Genomic DNA, 25,668 nt, shown 5'->3' with positions numbered 1-25,668 from the left:
AACGGGCCCTTCAGGTCCACACAATTCCCATTTAAGTTAGTCCCATTTACCCATGTTTGTCCCACGTCCCTTTATACCAGGGGTTCCCAACCTGTGGTCCAGGGATCCCTTGGTTAATGATAAGGCTCCGTGGCATAAAAAAAGGTTGTAAACCTCCTGCTCTGAACTTTTCCTATCTGTGTGCCTGTCCAAGTAGCTTTTAAATATTATTTGTATGCCTGCTTAAATCATTTCCTTTGGTGGCTCATTTCATATACTGACCACTCCCTGGATTCAAAAGTTGCTTCCTCAAGTCTTTAGTAAGTCTCTCCACTCTCACCCTAAATCTCTGATTCTTGTTTTCCCAGACTTAGGATAAAGATAGTGCACATTCGCTCTGCATGCTCCTCAAAATTTTATACACCTTTATAAGATCAGCCTTCATTCTTCAGTGCAATGTAAGAAATCCCAACCTGCTAAAACTCTCTCTCCATAACTCAATCTCAGCAACATCCTTAAACTTCCTCTGCACTCTGTCCAACTTATTGGTATCTTTCATATGACATTGTGACCAAAACTAAACAATATTCAGTTGGACACATCCAATAGACAGTTGACATTTCAAGTTGAGGCCATATCCCCCACAAATGCTGCCTATCCCACTGAGTTCTTCTGGCATCTTGTTTGGTGCTCCAAGTTGCAGCATTTGTCTCATGTCTTTCCTTAGTAATTGTGCTGGTTCCAAAGCGCTCATCAGAACTGGGTCAGCTTCCTCCTCAGGTTTAAAAAGAGGAGCTGCAAATCTCTCCTGCATGTTTCAGGTAACGCTGAATGCCAAGGCCCTTGAGTGACTAATCAGCATGAAGCCTGCTTCTGGGTTCTGCCATGCACTGCAAACAATTTGCTGTTTAAAATTTCTCATTCTTAACAACGCTCATTCTGTCAAAGCTATGTTAAAATACACCCAGTCCACAGTCAAAGGTGTAGCAAAAAGATAATACTAACAAGATGAGGAAGCTCTGGCACTCTTTCATGACTTACAATGAATGGCTTCATTGGAAGGGAGATAAATTCATTGCTAAGACTCAGAGTTGCTTGCCTCATTGAGTAATCTCCAAGTGGGAATGTGGGGTGTTGGTGAGGCCCTTCCACATGTGTCCAGAGTGCAGACCTGAAGAGGCATCAGGGCCCTTGCAAATGCACATTTTTGGCCAAAGCTGAATGATCGGTATTTCTAAACATGAGAAGGTCTGCTGGAGATCCAGAGCAGCGCACACAAAATGCTGGAGGAACTCAGCAGGTCAGGCAGCGTCTATGAAAATAAGTAGAGTTGATGTCACGGGCCAAGACCCTTCATCAGGACTGGAAAGAAAGGGGGAGGATGCCAGAATAAAAAGGTGGGAGAGGGGATAGAGGCTAACTGGAAAATGATAGAAGCTAGGTGGGTGGGAAAGGTCAAGGGCTGGAGAGAAAGGAATCTGATGGAAGAGCAGAGTGGATCATAGGTGAAAGGGAAGGAAGGTACCCAGGGGGAGGTAATAGGCAGGTGAGAACAGGTGAAAGGTCAGAGTGGGGCCACTATGTTAGAGGATGTAATTCCTCACTCCACCATTAAAAATGTAAATCAGTGGCGATGGGAATATTTGACATTTGCAGCGTGAAAGTTGATTAAATGGGCTGCGACAAAATACTCCTCAGTGAAGGACATGAAATGAAGACAACCAACGCCCAAAGTTCAAAGTACATTTATTATCAAGGTACATGTAAAATATACAACCCTGGGATTTGTCTCCTTAAAGTAACCCAAAAGAACTTATTAAAAAAAACAAACACCAATGTGCAGAGAGAGAAAAAAAACAGCAATCATGCAAACAATTAAGGCAAGCAGCAGCATTCAGAACTGTGGTGAACTACGTGTGCCTGTCTGGACACGCCCCCCCCACCCCCACTGACTGCTCCTGTGGCTCCTCCCACAGACCCCTGTATAAAGGCGATCGAGGCCTGAGCCCGGCCTCTCAGTCTCCAGGATGTAGTATGGTGGTCACTCACTGCTGGTTCCTTCTTCCAGTCAATAAAAGCCAATATCTCACCTTTACGTCTCAGAGTGAGTTATTGATGGTGCATCAAGAACTAAAGCAAGTCCATAGACACGAAACCTAGAGCAGCTGGAGCAGGCCCACAGCCTCAGAGAGCAGCGTAAACGTTGTGGAGCAGTGAGCAGAAACGGATCGACCCTCAACTCTGGTCCCGAGACCTTGCCTTTTCAATCCATCTGACCTGCTGTTTAAATTGTCTAAACACTGAGCTATACCCTGCACTAGGAACCAGGCCCCAGCACAGCAATACATTTGGGCCTGGCCCGGCCCATACTCAACCTTTCCAAAATGTCCCAGTGCTTAGATCAATCAGACTCACTCTCTGTTTAGGTGGACAGGCTCCAAAACTCCTTTCGCTCCAACTTTTCTCCATTCAACACTCTGTCTCAACCATGTCTTGACCCTGCTCTAACCACTTCTCCTCAAACATGCCTCGACCTTGCTCTGACTTTGCATAGCACCCGCATGCCTCGACCCTCGGGTCAGCCTTGCCTTTGCTTGCCTCTTGTTTGCAGTGATCATTTACCACAAATTTCCACAGAAAAAACATTTAGTTGTATTTCTTGCTTTATGAACTGCCGGTAAGCCTTCAGTAGCGCCATCTTAAACCCGAACCCAAGGGGAAAACAGTGATTCCTCTCCCTTGGTGTGAAGCAATCCATCCTTACTGTGTAGACTGAGCACAGATTATATCTCGAGCTGACTACCATGGCCCAATTCCATGTCAGTTTCCTCCTCACACTCTTGTCCTTAATCTCTACATTACTCCTGTCAAATGGACATAGCTGTGCTGAATCTGTTGTTGCACTAACCAGGAGAAAGCGTACAGCACGTTACACAAGTGCACAGAACTTCAGAATCTGAATTCCTTTTACCAAGAAAAAAAACAACTTGGCATTAAGAAAAGTAACTTTGAATTTATCAGTAACCTAACTATTCTCTAACATCCTTCAGAGAATGGGCTTTATGCTGATCTATCCAGTAAATGTCCCTCACCACAGAGGGATGACTCTCTGCTGCCCTTTGAAGTGGCCTTCCAGTTGTATCCAACTCTGTCCCACAGACTGTCACAGTGGTTGAAGAAGACAGCCCACCTCCATGGAAACGGCTGGATGCGCTGCAATTAGGTGTTGGTGTTGACGGGGCTGGAACACGCTCAGTGTGTCAGACAGATCTCTGCCAAACTGCATACTGACGAGAAAATGACTGACAAATCCATTGCAGAAAGAAAGGGAGATAATTATGGTCCGGTCCCTTCATCCAGTGAAGAGGCTACAGAGTTAGTCTGTTTCTTTCTGACTCACCAAAGCAGGATGTGGGATTCAGAGAGACAGCAGAAGCTGCGAGTATACTCACAGGATGCGAGGTTAAAGATAAGTTTAACATTATGACCAGAAGCGATAAGGAAGCAATTGTTCTCATTGAGCAAAAGGACCTCTGATCAATAACCAGGGCTCGCAGATAGCAGTGAGAATGAGAAAGGAGACATTTTACACCAGGTATTCTGGAATTCACTGGCTGACAGGACGTTGGAGCACATCCAATAATAACTTTCACAAAAGGAATTTAGTCAATTTTGGAAGAATTTAACATAATTTGGGCATGGGCACAGTGATGCTGTAGCTGCCTCGTGCTCCAGCAGCCTGGGAAAACATGCAAAATGCTGCAGGGACGAGTGGACGTGGAAGATCCCTATGGAATGTGGAAACTTGGTGGGGGTGGGGAGGAGAATGAAGACATAGGTGTGCTTAATACAGGGGTTCCCAACCTGGGGTATTGGTCCATGGTATAAAAATTGATAGGAATCCCTGGCTTATTGGTAGGGTTCCACTGAAGATGCTGGAAGTTACGGAGAACGATGTGCTGAATATGAGGCTCAAAGTGTGGTAGGCAGGAACAAAGGAAACCCTGTCCCTGTTATGGCAGCCAGATATGGGGTGAGGGCAGATGTACGGGAAGTGGAGGAGATGCAGTTGAGAGCAGCATTGATAGTTGTGAAAGAGAAACTTTGCTCTTTGCAGGAGGACTTCTCAGATATTCTGGAATGGAAAGCCTCATCCTGAGAACAAATCTGGTGGAGAAAGAGGAAATGTGAAAAGCACCAGTCATTTCATTCTCTTTACACTTGCATATAGGAAATGACATTAAGCAATCCTGAAGTTTGAAGAGGTATAGTCAAGATAACTGTGAGAGTAAGTAGGCTCGGAAGGATGTCAGTAGATAGTCTGGAGGTGGAGTCAGAGATTGAGAAAGGGCTGAGAAGTACCAGAGATGGACCAAGTAAATTTGATTGCAGGGTGGAACTTGCAGGCAAGGTTGATGAAATTGGTGGACTGAATATGAATGCAGGAAACAGCACCAGTGCAGTCTTCAATGTAACGCAGGAAGAGTTGGGGAGCATTACTATTGTGGACTGTTCCCCATGAAAAGACAGGTGTAGCCCCAGTAGCCTTGGTTTCTTTTAAGACTTCCTCTGCTGACTTTGTAGATTTTGCATGTCCTTCCCGTGACTGCATGGATTTTGCCTGTGGTATGCCAGTTCCTTCGCTCATCACAAAGTCACATGGGTTAGTAGCTAGCTGTCCACTGTAAAATGCCCCAGGGTGCCGGCAGGTGGTAAAGAGGAAAAAAATAGAACACTTTGCATGGGATTAAGCAGGAAATGGATTTAAAGGGATTACTTCAAGAACTTCCATAGTTAATGTCCTCCTTTTGTGTCATAAGAAAATATGAGAGTTTCTTAAAACCTTTTTAGCAAGTATCTGTTTCCGTAGAATGATCGTCATCATTTAGGTCTTTCAACTTTGGCTCACGTTAACTCCATCCATGCTCCATATTTAGGTATAAATATTGCTAAAATGCCACTTTCATTCAAGTGAAACAGAAGTTAGTATCCACTGCAGCTGATTAACTGATTGTAGGCACTCCCAATGCCTCTTCCCTGTGAAGAGTTCATGTAAGACTCAAGATAGTATGGGTTTCAATTTATGGGGTGATGGCCCCAAGACTGGGCAACAGATAAGTTTAAGTGATGGGATGGGCTGGAGCTAGTGTTATGAAGTTACTCAATGCAGAAACAGGCTTTTTGGCCCACTATGTCAATGCTGACCATCAACTACCTATCTGTACCAACCCATCTACCATCAATCAGTGCATTACTTCCAATAACCAGGCCTGTAGGACAAGGCTTTAAGATTTAAAGTGTTTGATGGTGCAGGTGAAAACAGAGGAAGGAAATTTTCAAACCAGAAATATCACATAATGAATGGCACAGAAAAGCAAAATGAGTAAAGAGAAGTCAATCAGGAAGGGACAGATCATACATTTAGCGTCAAGTCGGACGAAAATGGTGAAAAGACAAAACTGAAAACTCAATTAACTGCAAGCAGTCTTTGTGAAAAGGAAGGTAAATTATGGCTTTCTGTTATCAGTACCGGGAGTCATCTGGATAGAAACATAGAACACCTACAGCACAATACAGGCCCCTTGGCCCACAATGCTGTGCCGAACATGTACTTACTTTAGAAATTACTTAGGGTTGCCCATAGCCCTCTATTTTTCTGAGCTCCATGTACCTGTCCAGGAGTCTCTTAAAAGACCCTATCGTATCCGCCTCCACCACCGTTGCTGGCAGCCCATTCCATACACTCACCACACTCTGCGTAAAAAAAAAACTTACCCTTGCATCTCCTCTGTACCTACTTCCAAGCACCTTAAAACTATGCCCTCTTGTATTAGCCATTTCAGCCCTGGGAAAAGCCTCTAGCTATCCACACGACCAATGCCTCTCATCATCTTATACACCTCTATCAGGTCACCTCTCATCCTCCTTCTCTCCAAGGAGAAAAGGCTGAGTTCACTCAATCTATTCTCATAAGGCACACCCTCTGATCCAGGCAACATCCTTGAAAATCTCCTCTGCACCCTTTCTATAGTTTCCACATCCTTCCTGTAGTGAGGTGACCAGAACTGAGCACAGTACTCCAAGTGGGGTCTGACCAGTGCGGTGATATCATGTGCAATGATGTGCCAGTACGTGATTGGGCAGAGCACTGAGCGTGTGCAGGACTGCTAGAATGTTCCAGCATGTGGCTGGGTTAAGATGTGTTTGTTTATCACTGTCAATAAAAGTTCTCTATAATTCTTCCAGAATATGATTCTTCATTGTTAACCCACAGTACCTTTAAACAGGAGAAACATAACATGGCATCAGAAGTGGTTCTAGAAGAATAATACGGGAGAATCAAGAATCGAAGACAATTGAAAAAAAAAGAAAAAAATTTGAACTGTAAATGGTAAAATGGAAGGTTTACAACCCCCATCAAAACTTCAGCTGACTGGCAATGTAGCTGAGAATTGGAGGATATTCAAGCAACAGTTTGAACTGTACTTATCAGTGATTGATTATGAAGAAAAATTGGAAAATACTAAAGCTGCGCTTTTGCTCCATGTAATCGTGGATGACGCAGTAAAGGTATATAATAAATTGTCTTAGAAGATGGAGATAATTTCAATTTAAAGTCGATAAGGGACAGATTTGAAGTATTTTGTATACCTAAGTGTAATTTAACGTATGAGTGATATAAATTCTTCACTTGTGTGTGGAGCGCTGCTGAAACAATTGATCAGTATGTTACTGAGTTAAGAAAGTGTAGTAGAACATGTGAGTTTGGATTGCTCATGGACTTTCTCATTAAAGATAAAATTGTTTGTGACATTCAAGCTAATGCTCTGAGAGAAAGGCTGTTGAGACATCAAGACTTAAATTTTCTAAAAGCTTCGGCATTTTGCAAAGCTTCTGAGACCATGATGTTGCAGGCTGGAGAGCTTTTTTGACAAAAACTACAATGTAAACGCTATAAAAATGCAAATATATCAAGAAATATAATAATACATCAACAAAACCGACAGAGAGCAAGATGGCATTGGAAAGAAAAAAGTCATGTGATCGCTGTGCGCGGGAACATCGTCCAAATCAGTGTCCTGCATATCGCAAAATTTGCAATAGCTGCAGGAAGATTAATCATTTTTCACGCTGTTGTAAAAGTAGAAAGAAAAGGAAAATAAAATGAAACAAGTACTGTAAATGCTGTGCTTGAAGATGAACGTGAGGAATTTTATATCGATGTGCTTTGTGAAAATAAACAAAGAAAGAATGACTGGACTGTTCTGTTGCAAGTGAATCGGAACAATATTCTGTTTAAACTTGACACTGGACAATACGTGCAACCCGTAATACATCCACGCAGAAAAGTACCTTTTGCATTACGTCATCAACTGAACATCAACAGCATTATGAAGGACCCCACGCACCCCTCATACAATCTCTTACCCCTCTTACAATCTCCTGCCGTCTGGGAAAAGGCTCCGAAGCATTCAGGCTCTTCTGGCCAGACTATGTAACAGGTTCTTCCCCCAAGCTATCAGACTCCTCAATACCCAGAGCCTGGACTGACACCTTGCCCTATTGTCCTGTTTATTATTTATTGTAATGCCTGCACTGTTTTTGTGCACTTTATGCAGTCCAGTGTAGGTCTGTAGTCTAGTGTAGCTTTCTCTGTGTTTTTTTTAATGTAGTTCAGTCTAGTTTTTGTACTGTGCCGTGTAACACCATGGTCCTGAAAAACATTGTCTCATTTTTACTATGCACTGTACCAGCAGTTATGGTTGAAATGACAATAAAAGTGACTTGACTTGACTTGACTTGAAAACAGAGCTAGACAGAATGGAATGGTTAGGAGTCATAAAAAAAAATGATGAACCAACTGAATGGGTCAATTTGCTTGTCATTGTTGATAAGAAAAATGGAAAACTGAGGATTTGTTTAGATCCAGGAGACTTGAATCGAGCCAATAAAAGAGAGCATTTCAAATTGCCCACTCATGAAAAAATTAAGTCACAGTTTGCTAATGCAAAGTATTTTAGTAAATTAGATGCATCCTCCAGGTTCTGACAACTCAAATTAGATGAACCGAGTTCAGAATTGTGTACCTTTAATACTCCTTTTGCCAGATACTGTTTTCTTAGGCTTCCGTTTGGAATTGCATCAGCTCCTGAAGTGTACCATAAAACCATTCATATGTTATATGAGCACATTGAGGGCATAGACACATCTGTGGATGATATTATTTTTTGGGGATCGACTAAACAAGAGCATGACGTCAGGCTCAGACAAGTCTTTGAGGCAACACGCAAGGCAAACCCGAAGTTGAATAAAGACAAATGTCAGCTGGGAGTGACTGAACTTACCTCTGTGGGTGATATCATCAACAATGAGGGTGTGCGTCCTGATCCATTGAAGGTTTCTGCTATTGAGAACGTGCCAAGACCGCAATGTAAAAAGGATGTTCAGAGGTTTATGGGAACGGTCAAGTACATGGGAAAATTTATACCCTATCTTTCGGAACAGCTTGCTCCATTGAGGCAGCTAACAGAAAAGAAAAACAAATGGAGCTGGAATCATGAACAGGAGAAGGCATGGCAAAATCTCAAGAAAGTGCTCACAAAAGAATCTGTGTTGAAATTTTATGATGCTGAGAGACCCATCAGAATCTCATGGGATGCATCTCAAGCAGGCTTCGGGGCAGTATTACTCCAGAAACATGATCAGGAATGGCTACCAGTGGCGTATGCATCTCGTTCATTATCTGATCCAGAAACAAGGTATGCCCAAGTTGAAAAAGAATTGCTCAGTATTATGTTTGCTTGTGAGAGATTTCATCAGTTTGCATCAGGGCAATCTATTGATGTTGAAACTGATCATAAGCTGTTAATTGCATTGTTTAACAAACCTTTAAGTGACTGTCCTTTGCAAATTAAGCGAATGATGATCAAATTGCAAAGATATGTGCTAAATGTGTCATACACACCTGGAAAATTCATGTACACAGCTGACACACTTTCCAGAGCTGTGGATCCAACAACAAAAGACAGTCACAGGAACATTATTGATGTTCAGGTATTCATTGATATGGTCATAGAAACTGTACATGTTGCTCCCAAAAAGTTGGAACTGCTGCGTCTTGAGACAGAGAAGGACAAAATTCTCAATGAGGTAATACAAATGGTGTTGGATGGATGGAATGCCAGATGATAGGCATGACTGTACCTCAGTAGTACAAGATTATTGAAACCATAGATCAGAACTGTCTGTTGTGGATGGGATATTGTACAAAGGTAGTAGAATTGTGATACCTAAAAGTCTCCATAAAGAAATGCTTGGGAAAATTCATGAAGGCCACCTAGGCATTGAAAAATGTAAGAGAAGGGCACGGGAAGTGATGTTTTGGTCCAGGATGAATCAAGAGATTGCAGAATTGGTGTCTCTTGTCGAATATGCTTTAAATACCAACCTAGCAACCCTAAAGAGCTACTGCATCCACATCCGAATCCTCATAGACCTTATCAGAAGGTAGGCGCTGATCTTTTTATAACTAACAGCAAAGACTATCTACTAATAACAGATTACTACTCATTGTATCTTGAAGTGCGTTGTCTGGGCAAATTGACTGCAGAAAATGTAATTACATGTATGAAATCAGTTTTTTCAAGACATGGTGTACCTGATGAAATTTGCACAGACAATGGTCCACAATTCAATGGTGAATGTATGAGACATTTTGCTCATGAATGGGGCTTTGTTCATACAACATCTAATCCATTTTTCCCCTCAGTCTAATGGATTAGTTGAGAAATCGGTTAGGAATTGTCAAAAAACTGATGCACAAAGCAAAAGATAGTGGAAGTGATTTTTATAAAGACTTGTTAGCCTATTGCAGTACTCCACTTGAATGTAGATCTTCTCCTGCTCAGCTCTTGATGGGATGACTTTTGAGATCCAATCTGCCAATGGATGAGAGCCTTCTGAGAACAGCAGGAGGTGAACAAGTGAAAAGATGGAAAGATGAACACAAAGCAAAGCAGAAAATATACTTCGATAGACATTCTGGTCCATTATCTGAACAGCATCAGGGAGATGAAGTAAGAATACAAGACAAAATGAACACATGGACACAGAAAGCTACAGTACTTGAAGTAGTACAACCCAGATCATACATGGTCCAAACAGAGGAGGGAGCAGTGGTAAGAAGGAATCATAAAGACCTCAAGAAAGAGCCAACTTCAGAGATTCAGTTACAGATGAAGACAAGACAAAAACATGTAAATAATGACAAGGAAACGCAAGAAATGTGTGTACCACTTAGGTCTACTTGTGTTTGTAAACCCACAGAGAGACTGATAGAGATTTATTGAATTATGTACTTGCTTTAATTAATGTTGTTAATTATTTTTCTTTTAAGGAAAGGAAGATGTGGTGATATCACGTGCAATGATGTGTCAGTACGTGATTGGTCAGAGCACTGAGCGTGTGCAGGATTGCTAGAATGTTCCAGCACGTGGCTGGGTTAAGACATGTTTGTTTATTACTGTAAATAAAAGTTCTCTAATTCTTCCAGAATATGATTCTTCATTGTTAACCCATGGTACGTTTAAACAGAAGAAACATAACAACCAGGGTTCTGTACAGCTGTACCATTACCTCTCGGCTCTTGAACTCAATCCCACGATTGATGAAGGCCAGTACACCGTACGCCTTCTTAACCACAGAGTCAACCTGTGCAGCTGCTTTGAGTGTCCTATGGACTCGGACCCCAAGATTCCTCTGATCCTCCACACTGCCAAGAGTCTTACCATTAATACTATATTCTGCCATCATAGTTGACCTACCAACCTGGATCACCAGATCCACTCTGCTATCCACCACCATTATGGCTCACCTTTTACCTGGCGATATTTTTCTACATTTGGTTCCCATATCCAACAATTTTGTTAATCTTCAAAAATCTGTCAGCCTCTGTTCAGAATGAAGACAGTGACTGAGCCTGCATCAACCCCCAGAGATTCATCACCCTCAAGGTGAAGAAATTTCTCCTCATCTCAGACCTTGCTCTGAGACTGTGTCTCCAAGTCCTAGTCTCCTTGCCTGAGGAAATATCCTCCCAGCATCAAACACAGCAAGCCCTGTGAGAATTTCACTGAAATCTCTTCTCATTCTTCTGAAGAATAAATAATTTACTCACCATATCCAGCTAACTGACCATTCCATTTTTCTAGCTAACTACATTAAGTGTATACTAATACTGAGATGTTATAATTATCTCACACAGCTAACCACTGCAGATCTAAGGTTTCAATGATACAAAGTTGCTATTAAAAATTATCTAAGTTAGTGAGTCAAAAATGTGCAACAGCAGGCTTCTGCATAGTGCTGAGGAAGCAGAAACTCAACCACACACACACAGACACACTCTATCTGCAGTCCCTTCTATGCTTCCACATTCAGAAAGTAGTCTGCAGCTATGTAGTACAGTTATAAAATGGACCGATAGTAACTATCAGTCTGATGCTCAACTGATAGTAACTCTCAGAGCTTAACCACAGTTAAAGTAATAACAATAATTATTACTAAAACAGCTGGCACAGTATGAATTTGTAATACTGTTTTATGATTTTGATCTGTGAACATTTTATAATAACTTTATTTACAGAGTACCTTTCATACTGATGATGTAGTTCAATGCAATTGAAACAACAATACAGATTTAGATTCAACTCTCCATCAACAATGCACACAGCTTGTGGCAAGGTCTGCACACCATTGCAGACTTCAAAGCAAAATGCAGTGGATTTTCAAACATTCAGGCCTCTTTCCCAGACGAGCTAAATCTGTTTTATGCTCCAATACTGAGCCTGAGGAGACCTGTAGATGATGCAACCGGCAACTTGGTCATCTCTGAGGCTGAAGCACGCAGGTGTTTCCAACGGGTGAACAGTTGCAAGACTGCGCGACTGCATGGCATCCCAGGACGAGTACTCAGGATGTGCACAGCATGACTGGCAGGTGTGTTTACAGACATTTTTAATCTCTCCCTCTCCCAGTGTAGAGTGCCCTCCTGCTTCAAAACATCCATCATTGTCCCTGTACCTAAAAAGACCAAGGTAACATGTCTGAACGACTGGCATCCTGTCACACCCACCTCAATAATAAGCAAATGCTTTGAGAGGCTACATCTGCAGCTTGCTACCACCCACACTGGGCCCCCTACAATTCGCCTACTGACACAACCGATTGATAGGTGATGCAATAACCACAGCTCTACACACCGTCCTTGCACATCTAGAGAAGAGGGATGCTTATGTGAGAATGCTGTTCTGTTCAGTATTCAACACCATCATTCCCTCCAGGCTCGACAAGAAGCTCAGAGACCTCGGCCTTGACCCTGCCTTGTGTAGCTGGATCCTGGACTTCCTGTCAGATCGCCAGCAGGTGGTAAGAGTGGACTCCCTTATCTCTGACTCACAACACAGGTGCCCCTCAGGGCTGTGTACTAAGCCTTCTCCTTTGCTCTCTGTATACCCATGACTGTGTTGCCACCCCCAGCTCCAATCTGCTAATTAAATTTGCTGACAACATTACATTGATTGGCTTAATCTCAACTAATAATGAGGCATTTTACATAGACGAAGTCATCACCCTGACACAGTGGTGTCAAGAAAACAACCTCTCCCTCAATGTCGCAAAAACAGAGGAGCTGATTGTGGATTACAGGAGCAATGGAGACAGACTAGCCCCTATAGACATCAACTGATCTGAAGTTGAGAAGGTGAACAGCTTTAAATTCCTCAGCATAAACATCACCGAGGATCTCACATGGTCTGTACATACTGGCTGTTTGGTGGAAAAGGCACAACAGCACCTCTTTCACCTCAGATGGTTAAAGAAGTTTGGTATGGCCCCCAAATCCTAAGAACTTTCTACAGGGGCTGTGGTGAACTACATATACCTGTCTGGACACGCCCCCCACCCCCGCTGACTGCTCCTGTGGCTCCTCCCACAGACCCCTGTATAAAGGTGGTTGGAGGCACTGCTCCTCCCTCAGTCTCCAGGATATTGTGTGGTCGTTTCTTACAGCTAATAAAAGCCCATCTTTTGCCTCCCGTCTCCGAGAGTTATTGATGGTGCATCAGGGGCATAATTGAGAGCTGCATCACTGCTTGGTATGGGAACTGTACTTCCCTCAATTGCAGGACTTTGCAGAGAGTGGTGCAGACAGCCCAGTGCATCTGTAGTTGTGAACTTCCCATGATTCGGGACACTTACAAAGACAGGTGTGTAAAAAGGGCCTGAAGGATCATTGGGGACCCGAGTCACCCCTACCACAAACTGTTCCAGCTGCTACCATTCGGAAAATGGTACTGCAGCATAAAAGCCCGGGCCAACAGGCTCTGGGACAGCTTCTTCCACCAGGCCATCAGACTGATTAATTCATGTTGACGCAGCTGTATCTCTATGTTATATTGGCTATCCTGTTATACATAATATTTATTATAAATTTCTATAATTGTATTGTACACTTGAACGGAGGTGTAACAGTGGCTTCATTCACTGTCATGACACTGTCTACTGTATGCACCTCATGATTTTATAGATCTCTGTAAGGTCACCCCTCAAACCAAGGAATAAAGTCCTAGTCTGACCACCCTCTCCCTATAACCCAGGAGTTTGAGTCCCGGCAGCATTCTGATTAATCTTCTCTGTACTCTTTCCAGTTTAATAACATCGTAACACATGATAACTTTTAAGATACAAGGACAGAGTTTTTCCCACAGTCCTTTCATCAAACTCTTGGGGCCAAGGGCCCTATGCACTCTCCACATCTCTTCCCCCACTAATGTCACAGCTATGAAAGGGGCTCAGTGTCAGGATATTGGCGGCAGAATTTTCAGTCTGGAAGAGAGCTCTTCTAATTCCATTCTTGCATTGCATCCACGCACTGCATGACTTTTCATGCACTTTCACAAATGTATTACATAAGTAACTTCTCATTTCGTACAATTTTTTCTCTTGTAAAATGAGATTGGCTGAAAAACTGGTAAACTTTTGTGCTACATTTGGAGTCAAGTTATTGTTTGAGATGTCTTCTATTTATCAGAGTTAAAGTACCGCATAATTTAAATGGACATTTTGAAAATTACTTTTATAAACACTATTTTATTCTCTATTCTGCTTTTTTTAAAGTCTGCTTGAATTTAGATACTGACTACTCTGTGAAGACAGGATTACTTCCAGGAAATGGACACAGTGTGATGACCTCTTCCCCATCTTATCACTCCAAGAAAATTATCAGCTTTCATAAGTTCTAGAACAGAATGCAATTTCAGAGTGGCAGCTCACTACAGTACATCATCCTGCTCCTCGAGTTAACACTGAGTCTTTGAAAGAGCAATCCAGGCCATTCAATTCTTAAATCCCTGCATTATATTCATTCAAATATTAATTCAATTCCCTTTCAAATACTGGTATTAAATTTGACTAATGTGTCATCAAAGACTGCATTCCAAACCTTTGAACTATGCTAGCCAGTCTCTGCTACACACTGTTCACACCCTTTCCAGAAATACATTAGCATAGCATTTGTGTTCAGTTCCTTTTGCTTATTAGACCCAGGACCCTGCATGCCAAATGGTGGATTCTGGTTAACTGGGACACATTGGAATCAGTACAGTTTGGCTCAATTAAGTGGCTGCCCAAAATAGTCGATGTTTCATGGAAATAGAAAGGTATAGAAAAGACAAACTAAGTAACAAATTATGTATTTAAATGAAATACAGAACAAATTAGAACAGTACCAATAGTACAACAGTACTATAAAACTGTGTAGTAGTTCCTAATAGTTATTGACAGAGGAATTCATCTAGTGTATGTCACGATTTCAAGTATTCAGACTTGGAGATGCCAGAAATGGGCGGAAGTGAAAATGAAACAATTTCACTACTTCAACAAGTTAGAACAGACAAAAAATTTGAAGGTATAGACAATCATCTTAAATGTTACAAAGAAAATGAAGATTTGGAGGATGCAATCGTACATAGCTTTGTATGAAGGCAGTCCATCATCTGCACTAGGTGTCAGCACTGATTTTGTTCATTTGCAGGTAAAAGAATATGACATGGATGAATTCCTCTGTTAATAAGTATTGAGGAACTAATACACAGTTTTGTAGTATATTGTTCTATCGGTAATGTTCCAATTTGTTTTGTATTTCATTTAAATACATAATTTGTCACTCAGTTTGTCTTTTAACTATTTCTTTAAGCCAAAATATACTGCTCCCAATGTGTCCCAATTAACCCGAATCTACTGAGCATCAATAAATACACTGACAAATACAAAACAACAGAATAGTGCAAAGATAGTTTGAAATTGTGCAAAAAAGAAATGCTAAAATGTGATAAAAGGAAGGTAGAATTAAGTGACTGAAAATGTGGCTCTGCGACCAGGAAGTGGATGTGAGAGGTAACTGAATTTACAGTTTTCCCCCTTGTTATCATACTTAACTTCCTCCTCATCTCTGCGAAATCCTCCATTGCTATAACTCCAAGATATCTGCACTTCCCTAATTTCAGGTTCCGTCAGATCTCAGCATTTAATCATTCCAGCACCGGAGACAAAGTCTGCAGATTCCCAAGTCCTATGTTCAGGAATTTACTTCCCAAATGCTGCTCTGTCTTTCCAACCTCCACTATGCACAACTCATTGGCCAAGCCTTTGACCATTGTCATAAATATTGCCTCACCCGACTCTGTTTTAGATTCGCGGAGATTCACAGGGTTACGTATAGGGCAACAATCCCTTCGGCCTGACTCATCCTTGCAGACCAAGATGCCTAACCCCATTTGCCTCTGTTTCGTAATTTTCCATAAAACAACACTTCCTATCCATGTTCCTGTCCAAATGTCTTTTAAACGGTCTTTTTCCATCACAGCTGCGGTCTCAAGCATTGTTGCTTACCGGCAAAAAATACGTCTCCCTCCCCACGAACACGCAAACACACTTCTTTCCTCTAGAGCAACACACACAAAATGCTGGAGGAACTCAGCTGGCCAGGCAGCATAGAATAGTAAACCGTCGAGGTTTTGGGCGGAGACCCTTGATCAGGACTGATAAAGGGACTCGGACCAAAACATCTGCTGTTGACTCTTTTTCATAGAAACTGTCTGCCCTTCTGAGTTCCCCCAGCACGTGTTGCTTTGGATGTCCAGCATCTGCAGAATTTCTCGTGTTTGCCTTTCCTCCAAATCTTTCGTTTCCGCGTACTCGTTCTCTTAAACCGCGCTGACAAGTACATCGGAGTACTTATAGCAAGATACCATAGAAATTAAGAAGCTCCTTGTGAACTCCTGTCATATAACCCCAAATGCCAGTCACCAGTGCTGCTCAGCTTCCCATACTTATTGTCCCTGTTGGACTTATTATCACAACCAACGCTGACTTAGGATTCGGGCTATTTGACGATTTCAGATGGAACTATCACCACTTTATTTGAATACCTTTAACATGCCCTATATTCCAACATATACTAATAACTCCACGAATGAGCCCCACGCGAGCACAGAGTGTCATTGGTATTTTGGTGCATATCAATAAGTCAAGAAAAACAAACTAATTTCAAAATATGCGCATTGCTATTGATGCAACTGGTTCTTCAAAGTCAAAGCGCCTGGTTCTTTGAAGTTCAGTTCGGTGAAAGCAAACTGCATCTTTCCAACACAGCCCCGTATTTAAACGTGGTTGTAACTTTTCATTAATAGAGTCACTTATAGTATACATCCCAGCTTTATATTGCTCAGATCACCGTGAGGCAGCCTCTGGGCAGTCTCTTTATTTTACCCAGTGTTCCTGACCTCTCGCTCCGGTCCATAACTTAGTTAAGGCTGCCAAACGTGCCACCAGGTAGAGAGAGAGGGAGAGAGAGAGAGAGAGATCGATAGAGACCCATACAAGAAACTCCCTGTTCTCCAAAGTGCCTTCAAACTTCTAAATCTCTCTCTCTCTCTCTCTCTCTCTCCGCCCACACATAATTCATTCTCCCGTCCCAGGAATCCATAATACCTAGCCAGTCGGCAGCCCCGGGAACGTATGCTGCCCCCCACCTAGTCCCGTACATGCCGGAGGGTATCTGAGACTCACCCCGAATAGCGGAGATACAGAGAAGAGCCGTCAAACCGACCAAGCTCGCCCGCAGGCTGTGCCCTCCCATCACTGTGGTTCTGGATAGTCAGACGCTCCCGAGCTGTATGAGGCAGCCTCCCGTTTGGTATCTCTCAAATACTGAACACCTCGTCGGATGTTACACAAGTTGGGACCCGACTCAGCCACACCCAAAGCGTCCCAACTGCCGCAGGGAGCGCCGCCTGGGGTCCACAGGCACTCACTGAAGTTAACGCACACAAAATGCTGGAGGATCTCTGCAGGTAGGGCAGCATAGAAAACCTACAGCGCAATACAGGCCCTTCGGCCCACAATGCTGTGCCGAACATGTCCTTTAGAAATTACCTAGGATTACACATAACCCTCTATTTTTCTAAGCTTCATGTACCTATCCAGGAGCCTTTTAAAAGACCCTATCGTATCCGCCTCCACCACTGTCATAGGCAGCCCATTCCACACACTCACCACTCTCTGAGTAAAAAACTTACCCATGACATCTCCTCTGTACCTTCTTCCAAGCTCCTTAAAACTGTGCCCTCTTGTTCTAGCCATTTCAGCCCTGAGAAAAAGCCTCTTCTGATCCACACGATAAGTGCCTCTAATTATCTTGTACATTTCTATCAGGTTACCTCTCATCCCCATCGTTCCAAGGAGAAAAGGCTGAGTTCACTCAACCTATTCTCATAAGGCATGCTCCCCAATCCAGGCAACATCCTTGTAAATCTCCTCTGCACCCTTTCTATGGATTCCTGTAGTGAGGTGACCAGAACTGAGCACAGTACTGCAAGTGGGGTCTGACTAGGGTCCTATATAGCTGCAACATTACCTCTCGGATCCAAAACTCAATCCCACGGTCATATGCTTTTCTTAACCACAGAGTCAACCTGCACAGCAGCTTTGAGTGTTCTATGGACTTGGACCCCAAGATCCCTCTGATCCTCCACACTGCCATGAGTTTTACCATTAATACTATATTCTACCATCATATTTGACCTATCAAAATGAACCACCTCACACTTAACTGGGTTGAACTCCATCTGCCACTTCTCAGGCCAGTTTTGCATCCTATCAATGTCCTGCTGTAAACTCTGACAGCCCTCCACACTATCCACAACACCCCCAACCTTTGTGTCATCAGCAAGTTTACTAACCCATTCCTCCACTTCCTCATCTTTCTCATCTGGTCCCGGAGACTTATCCAACTTGATGCTTTCCAAAAGCTTCAGCACATCCTCTTTTTTAATGTCTATATGTTCAAGCTTTTCAATCCGCTGTAAGTCATCCCTACAATCGCCAAGATCCTTTTCCATAGAGAAATACTGAAGCAAAGTATTCATTAAGTATCTCTGCTATCTCCTCTGGTTCCATACACACTTTTCCACTGTCACACTTGATTGGTCCTATTCTCTCACGCCTTATCCTTTTGCTCTTCACATACTTGTAGAATGCCTTGGGGTTTTCCTTAATAATCTCCGCCAAGGCCTTCTCATGGCCCCTTCTGGCTCTCCGAATTTCCTTCTTAAGCTCCTTCCTGCTAGCCTTATAATCTTCTAGATCTCAAGTCAAGTCAAGTCATCTTTTATTGTCATTTCGACCATAACTGCTGGTACAGTGCATAGTAAAAATGAGATTTCTATTATTACCTAGTTTTTTGAACCTTTCGTAAGCTTTTCTTTTCTTCTTGACTAGATTTTCAACAGCCTTTGTACACCATGGTTCTTGTACCCTGCCATCCTTTCCCAGTCTCATTGGAACATACCTATGCAGAACGCCATGCAAATATCCCCTGAACATTTGCCACATTTTTGCCATATATTTCCCTGAGAACACCTGTTCCCAATTTTTGCTTCCAAGTTCCTGCTTGATAGCTTCATATTTCCCCTTACTCCAATTAAACACTTTCCTAACTTGTCTGTTCCTATCCCTCTCTAATGCTGTGGTAAAGGAGATAGAATTGTGATCACTATCTCCAAAATACTCTCCCACTGAGAGCCTGATACCTGACCAGGTTCATTTCCCAATACCAGATCAAGTACAGCCTCTCCTCTTGTAGGCTTATCTACATATTGTGTTAGGAAACCTTCCTGAACACACCTAACAAACTCCACCTCATTTAAACCCCTCGCTCTGGGGAGATGACAATCAATATTGTGGAAGTTAAAATCTCCCACCACGACAACCCTGTTATTATTACTCCTTTCCAGAATCTGTCTCCATATCTGCTCCTCAATGCCCCTGTTACTATTGGGTGGACTATAACAAACACTCAGTAGAGTTATTGACCCCTTCCTTTTTCTAACTTCCACCCACAGAGACTCAGTGGACAATCCCTCCATGACTTCCTCCTTTTCTGCAGCCGTGACACTATCTCTGATCAGCAGTGCCACACCCCCACCTCTTTTGCCTCCCTCCCTGTCCTTTCTGAAACATCTAAAGCCTGGCACTTGAAGTAACCATTCCTGCTCTGAGCCATCCAAGTCTCTGTAATGGCCACCACATCATAGCTCCAAGTACTGATCCATGGTCTAAGTTCATCCGCTTCTATAGGGGAAATAAACTGTCGACATTTCCTCTCGACCGAAACCTCCACTGTTTATACCCCAACATAGATGCTGCCTGACCTGCTGAGTTCCTCCAGCATCTGCACAATCCCTTGTGTCTCTGACACCCTGAGGATACACAAATACATAGATACACACACAGTGTTTGCACGCTGTGGAGCTACACCTCCCCACACCCAGTGATCAGATCAAAGTTCATAGTTATTATCAAAGTACTACCCTCGAACAAAGAAATATAGTATCATTGAAAACTACACACAAGCAAAGAATGTCAAACAACCAATGTGCAAAAGAAGACAAACTGTGCAAAGACGTAACATATATATATGCGTGTGTGTGTGTGTATGTGTATATATATATATTGGTACAGTTTGTCTTATATCTGTGGGGATATGAATTGCAGAGTCCTTGTATCACAGTAGATAGCACATCTATCACCTGCACAGACAATGCCTGCTACCAACTATGACAAAGTCTAGTTGGTATGAATGGTTGAGTTATGGTCTTGCCATGACAGTGGACTTTGGTGCTGTCCAGGAATAAATAATAAGTTGATAATGCACAATGGATTCTAAACTCAAAATGTGAAGGGACCACTGGCTATTTACATTCATATTGCTGATGTCCGGATATCTCTGGTAATCAGAATCAGAGTCAGCTTTATTATTAATGACTTGGATGATGCAAAATTTGTTGTTTTGTAGCAGCAGTAGATTGCAAAGGTAACAAATTATAAATTACAAATATAAATGAAGAGCATAAAAAGGAGTAACAAGTTGTCATTATGGGTTCATTGTGCATTTGGAAATCTGATGGCAGATGGGAAGAAGCTATTCCTAAATTCCTGAGTGTAGGTCTTCAGGCTCCTGAGTCTCCTCCTTCATGATAGTAGGGAGATAAAGGCATGTACTAGATGGCAAGGGTCCTTAATGCCGGTTGCCGTTTTCTTGAGACACTGCCTCTTGAAGATGGTGGGCATGGTTGTGCCCGTGATGGAGCTGGCTGAGTCTTCATCTCTGCAGACTCTTTTGATCTTGTACATTGGAGCTTCCATAACAAATAGTGGTACAATCAGTCAGAATGATCTCCACCATACATCTGTACCATCTCTTGCAGTATAATCTCCAAGGAGGAATAATCATTCACTTGATGGTGGTCTTTAATGGTCAAATGTGATGCACCTCCATGAAATCTTTGCTCTTCCTCAGTGCTGAAATCAAGTATCAGTGGATTAGCACTAATGATGTTCGTCCATTTAACGTCTGTCTAGAGTTGAAGTGAGACAATGCAGTCTGACTTTCCAGTATGTTACTCTTGTTTTTTTTAATATTACTGACAATGAAAGTAATACATTTACAGTACTTCAGCAGCTTTACCCTTTCAACTGGTTTAATTTAGCTTCAGGATGGAATTGACATCTGCAGGTGTTTCTTGCAGCACTGAGATTCTACGACCAAAAATAACTTCTGAATGGAAAAATAAAATGCTAGAAATACTCAACAGTTGACTGTAATTCTGTTTCTCTCAGTAGATGTTGCCTGCCCTGCTGAATATTTTCAGTTTCTATGCTTGTAGTGACTTCTGTATGTGTGCACGGACCGTGGCCAACACTATCCATCAAAGCTGGACCCAGGATCTCAACAGTTGCATGTTTGCACCAGAAACTCAATATGATGGGTTCTAGGCTTCTCAAAAGATGGCATTACCAAGTATAATGACCTGGCTCAGAGACAGTGTGCTGGGCAGATCCTGACTGAGAGGAAATTCTGGTGAATGATTGGAGGTGGCATCATTATCTTCAGCAAGGTGTTAGTCCAGGACAGGAATTGGCTCCAACCCTTGAGGAGTCACGAAATTCCTAAGCTGTAACTATAGCGCCTACACACAGAAACACTGGTGTACATCATGTATATCTCCATTGGAATTACTTGATCACATGAGACTGCAAGCATTTTATGGGCAATATCCACCCTAACTCATAGGTAAAATAATGAGCCGAACATTGAGTCATCGTTTATAATGAATGCTTATCATGGATGTCACAATAAAGGCAAATGGATGAGGAGCAATCACATGTCATTCCCCTGTCAGATTTTATTCCCCTGTATTTGCCTGTGGTAGATGAATCAGCACCCAGCAATCATCCTGACAGACGCTCCTCAGATCAGAACAACAAAACTGTGGTGAGTCTCACCAACCAGCATTTGTTTCTCCTCTATTTGCTTTTGTGAAGGTGGTGACGAGCATCTTCATCAAACACTATGGTTCTTCTGGGTAAAGCAGTCCTATAATGCTGTTGGGGACGATGTTCTGGAGAATCCCAGTTACAATGAAGGAAGAACGACATATTTCCAAGTGTGATTGGAGGGGAAGCTGTAGGTGGTGGTGCCTCTTGCTTTCATTGAGGTGTGAAGGTTATGGGTATGGGAGATGCTGCAAAATAGCCATGGTAAGGAACTATGATGGAAGGGGCCAGAGCAAACCATCTAGTTCATTGCAGTGCACCATTCAGGACAGAGTGAAGTGAGCTGTTATATCGTAGATGGCGATGCGTGTGTATGGAATTAGAGTCACTCAGGCAAGTGGACAGTGAGGTTGAGAGGGAAATGGATCAGCCATGATGAAATGGTGGAGCAGACTTGATGGGCTGAATGGCCTAATTCTGCTCCTATATCCTATGGTCTTCTGGATAGTTTTCAGATGCAACACACAAGGTGCTGGGGGAACTCAGTGGATCAGTGGAAAATGGTGAATTGATGATTTGGGTCACATTTCATTCATGCCTGACCTGCTGAGTTCTTCCAGTTCCCTGTGTGTTGCCACAGATTCCAGCATCTGCAGCCTCTTGTGTCTTCAAGCCCAATGTGTAAATTTCCCAGTTTCATCTTGTCACCTTGGTTTATCCTGGTTTAAAATCATGGAGCGTAGAAACAGACCTTTGGCAGACCATTACCTTCTGACTATTTATATTCATCCTTCACTAATCCCATTTCATTCTCCCTCCCTTCCCATCAGCTCTCCCCAGATTCTTGAGTCTCACCAGTGCCCTGAGACTCCCTGTCAAGAAATCACATAAGTACCATCACTGTTGGCTAAAGCTGAAGCAGCCCTCAGCTTTTTAGCTAAAGCGGACTTCAGTGTGTGTGTGGTCATTGCTGAGCTTTGAGTGAGCCAAAGGACTAGGTGACATGGTGGTATGGCTTGTAGAGCTGCAGCCTCCCAGGTTCAATCCTGACCTGTGGTGCTGTCTGTGTGGAGTCTGCACGTTCTCCCTGTGACTGCAAGTGTTTCCTCGGGATACTCTGGTTTCTCCCACATCCTCAGACCTTCTCTTGGTCACCAGGACACCAGCCTGATCATAGGGATATCCTGGGATTGGGGCGATTTGCATTCAACAACTACAATTACGATAGGATGCACTGGTGAGGCAGTGGCTAAATTACCGCACCAGTGATCCACATAACCTCCACTGACAGCTCAGAGACCCGAGTTCAAATCCTCCAATGACAACTACGGAATTTAGGTTTGGTTGAGTCCTTGGAATTTGTGAAATTACGTTTGACCACAAAACCCACCAGAATGTCAGAGCAAACCATCCAATTCACTAATGAACTTCAGGGGAGGAAACTGTTTGTCCTTATCTAGACTGTCCCATGTGTGACTTCAGTCTGATATCTGGTTGATGTCGGGAATGACGGAACAAGCCATTCAATTATACAGAGGAAGAATAAAATTGGACAGCATGGATCTAGGCATAACATTTCAAGCCTGGTAAAGTCTGTAAGGTTTGATGCTGTGAGTACGGCTTGTCACAAGCCCTGTTACACCTGCAACCAGCAATATGGGCTGTACAACATTGACTCCACACTTCACGGACTTTTATAGAATCAGGTCAAACAGGTAAACCACCTTTTGATTACCACCTACCATCTTTCAAAGTTCTAAGTAAATTTATTATCAAAGTACATATGTCACCATGTACAACCATGAGATTCATTTTCTTGTGGGCATACTCAGCAAATCCAGTCAATGATAACCATAATAGAATCAATGAAAGACCACCCAACTAGGGTGTACCTGTGGAACTCTCTGCCTAATGAAGCAGTGGAGGCTACCTCAGTAAATATATTTAAGACAAGGTTGGATAGGTTTTTGCATAGTAGGGGAATTAAGGGTTATGGGGAAAAGGCAGGTAGGTGGAGATGAGTCCGTGGTCAGATCAGACCTGATCTTATTGAATGGCGGAGCAGACTCAACGGGCCGGATGGCCTACTCTTGCTTCTATTTCTGACATTCTTATGTTTTTATGTTTAACCAGAATACAGAAGGCAACAAATTGTACAAATACAAAAAGAAAAAGCAACAATAATAAATGAATAAACAATTAATATCACAAACATGAGATGAAGAGTCTTTGAAAGGGAGTCCATTGGTTGTGGGAACATTTCAATGATGGGACAAGTGAAGTTTGGTTCAGGAGCCTGGTGGTTTTCCTCAGCGGATGAGTCTGTGCTCCTCCTTTAAGAACAACACTGAGAAAGAAGCACTGCAAAAAAACAAGGGCATGGTATGACCTGTTTTCTTTTGTCAGGACGTGCATGGGCAGTTTCCCACATTTTGGGTAGCTGAGGTTTCAACTATGCTGACATAGCTTAGCCAGAAACATGGTAATCCTGGAGTGCACAGAAGTGTAACAATAGCTGGAGATTGTTTGGTCCAGCTGCCTTTTCAGGATCCAGTACTCTCAGTTGTGGAGGGAACTGAACAGCCTGAGGACCTGCCTTTATGATAGTGTCGAGGAAGCCAAGATGGATCTTGCATTCAGCACTTCTGTCTCAATCTGGTTGCAAATGTCCACGGCACTCATTTGCTAGGCTCTTCCACTGTCTTGTTACCATCTCGTCCTTTTGGCTGTTTCATTGTCCAAAGCTGACCACCTTGATCAGGATATTGAATACAAGAGTTGGGATGCACTTGGAATACTGTGTGCAGTTCTGGTCAACAGCAATAGTGTCATAAAGCTTGAACAGGGGCAGAAAAGATTCAGAAGGATGTTCCTGGAACTGAAAGGCTTGAGTTATAAGGAGAGACTGAATAGGTTAGAAATGTATATAACTATGGGGGTCATAGGTAGGATAGGTAGTCACAGTCTTTGTTCCAGGGTAGGGAAGTCCAAAACTAGAAATCACAGGTTTAAGGTGAGAGGGGAAAGTTTTAATGAGGATCTGTGGGCCAAGTTTTTTTTGCATAGAGGGTGGTGGGTAAATGGAATGAACTGCTAGAGGAAGTGCTTGAGACAGGTACAATCACAATGATTAGCAGACATTCAGATGGGGGCATGTATAGAAAAGTTTTGGACAGATATGGATCAAATACAGACAAATGAGACTAGCTCAGGTATGCAACTTGTTCAGCATGGATGGGTTGGGCTGAAGGGCCTGTTTCTAGGCTGTATAACACTATGACTCTATGATCAGATGTAGCATGGCCACTCAGTTTCAGCTCTGTGTACTGCATGGTGTTGCTACTATTAAACACAAATGCCATTGCAGGTTAGAGATTCAGCTGGTTGACATCCCATTTTATGATGTAGCTGTTGCTGCTCCCAGCAATACCCTACTGCAACTGCCTTCGAGTCAGGGTTGATCCCTTGGCTTGATTGGAACGGCAGAGTGAGGGATGTACCGGGCCATGAGATTATGGATTGTGGTGGTGAACATTTCTGCTGCTGATAATGGTCTACAGCACCTCATGGATGACCAGCTTAGTGGTGCCAGATCTGTTTTCTGCTACTGCCACATAACATCTGTGCAAAGACATCATCAGTACTATGCAGTGATCAATCCTACCAGTGCTGTGATGGATAGTTGTATCTGCTTTAGGTTCACTCACTGTCTGCCACAGAGACTCAGTTTGAATGCTGGAATTTAACCAGGCCACTCGATGACAGGGAGGGGTAGGGATGGCTTAGACTCTGAGG

The 25,668-nt window shown here is 42.8% G+C and overlaps 1 protein-coding gene across 2 annotated transcripts in view; it reads right to left on the bottom strand.

Annotated features, from left to right (window-relative positions):
- The window catches only part of itgb3b (integrin beta 3b), a 93,349-nt gene extending 76,114 nt beyond the window's left edge, over positions 1-17,235 (bottom strand). Inside the window, exon 1 of one of the 2 annotated variants that reach the window (XM_059955724.1) lies at positions 17,107-17,235. In XM_059955724.1, coding sequence (XP_059811707.1) covers positions 17,107-17,176 — 70 coding nt within the window. In that variant the 5' untranslated portion in view covers positions 17,177-17,235. The remainder of the gene's footprint in view (positions 1-17,106) is intronic. The other variant, XM_059955725.1, reaches the window with a different exon arrangement.
- Between the last annotated feature and the right edge of the window lie 8,433 nt (positions 17,236-25,668).

The sequence above is a fragment of the Hypanus sabinus genome, chromosome X1 (genome assembly GCF_030144855.1).
Source record: "Hypanus sabinus isolate sHypSab1 chromosome X1, sHypSab1.hap1, whole genome shotgun sequence".
NCBI lineage: Eukaryota > Metazoa > Chordata > Chondrichthyes > Myliobatiformes > Dasyatidae > Hypanus > Hypanus sabinus.
Note: the sequence above shows the minus strand (reverse complement) of the source record. Positions and strands in the feature narration are given on the sequence as shown.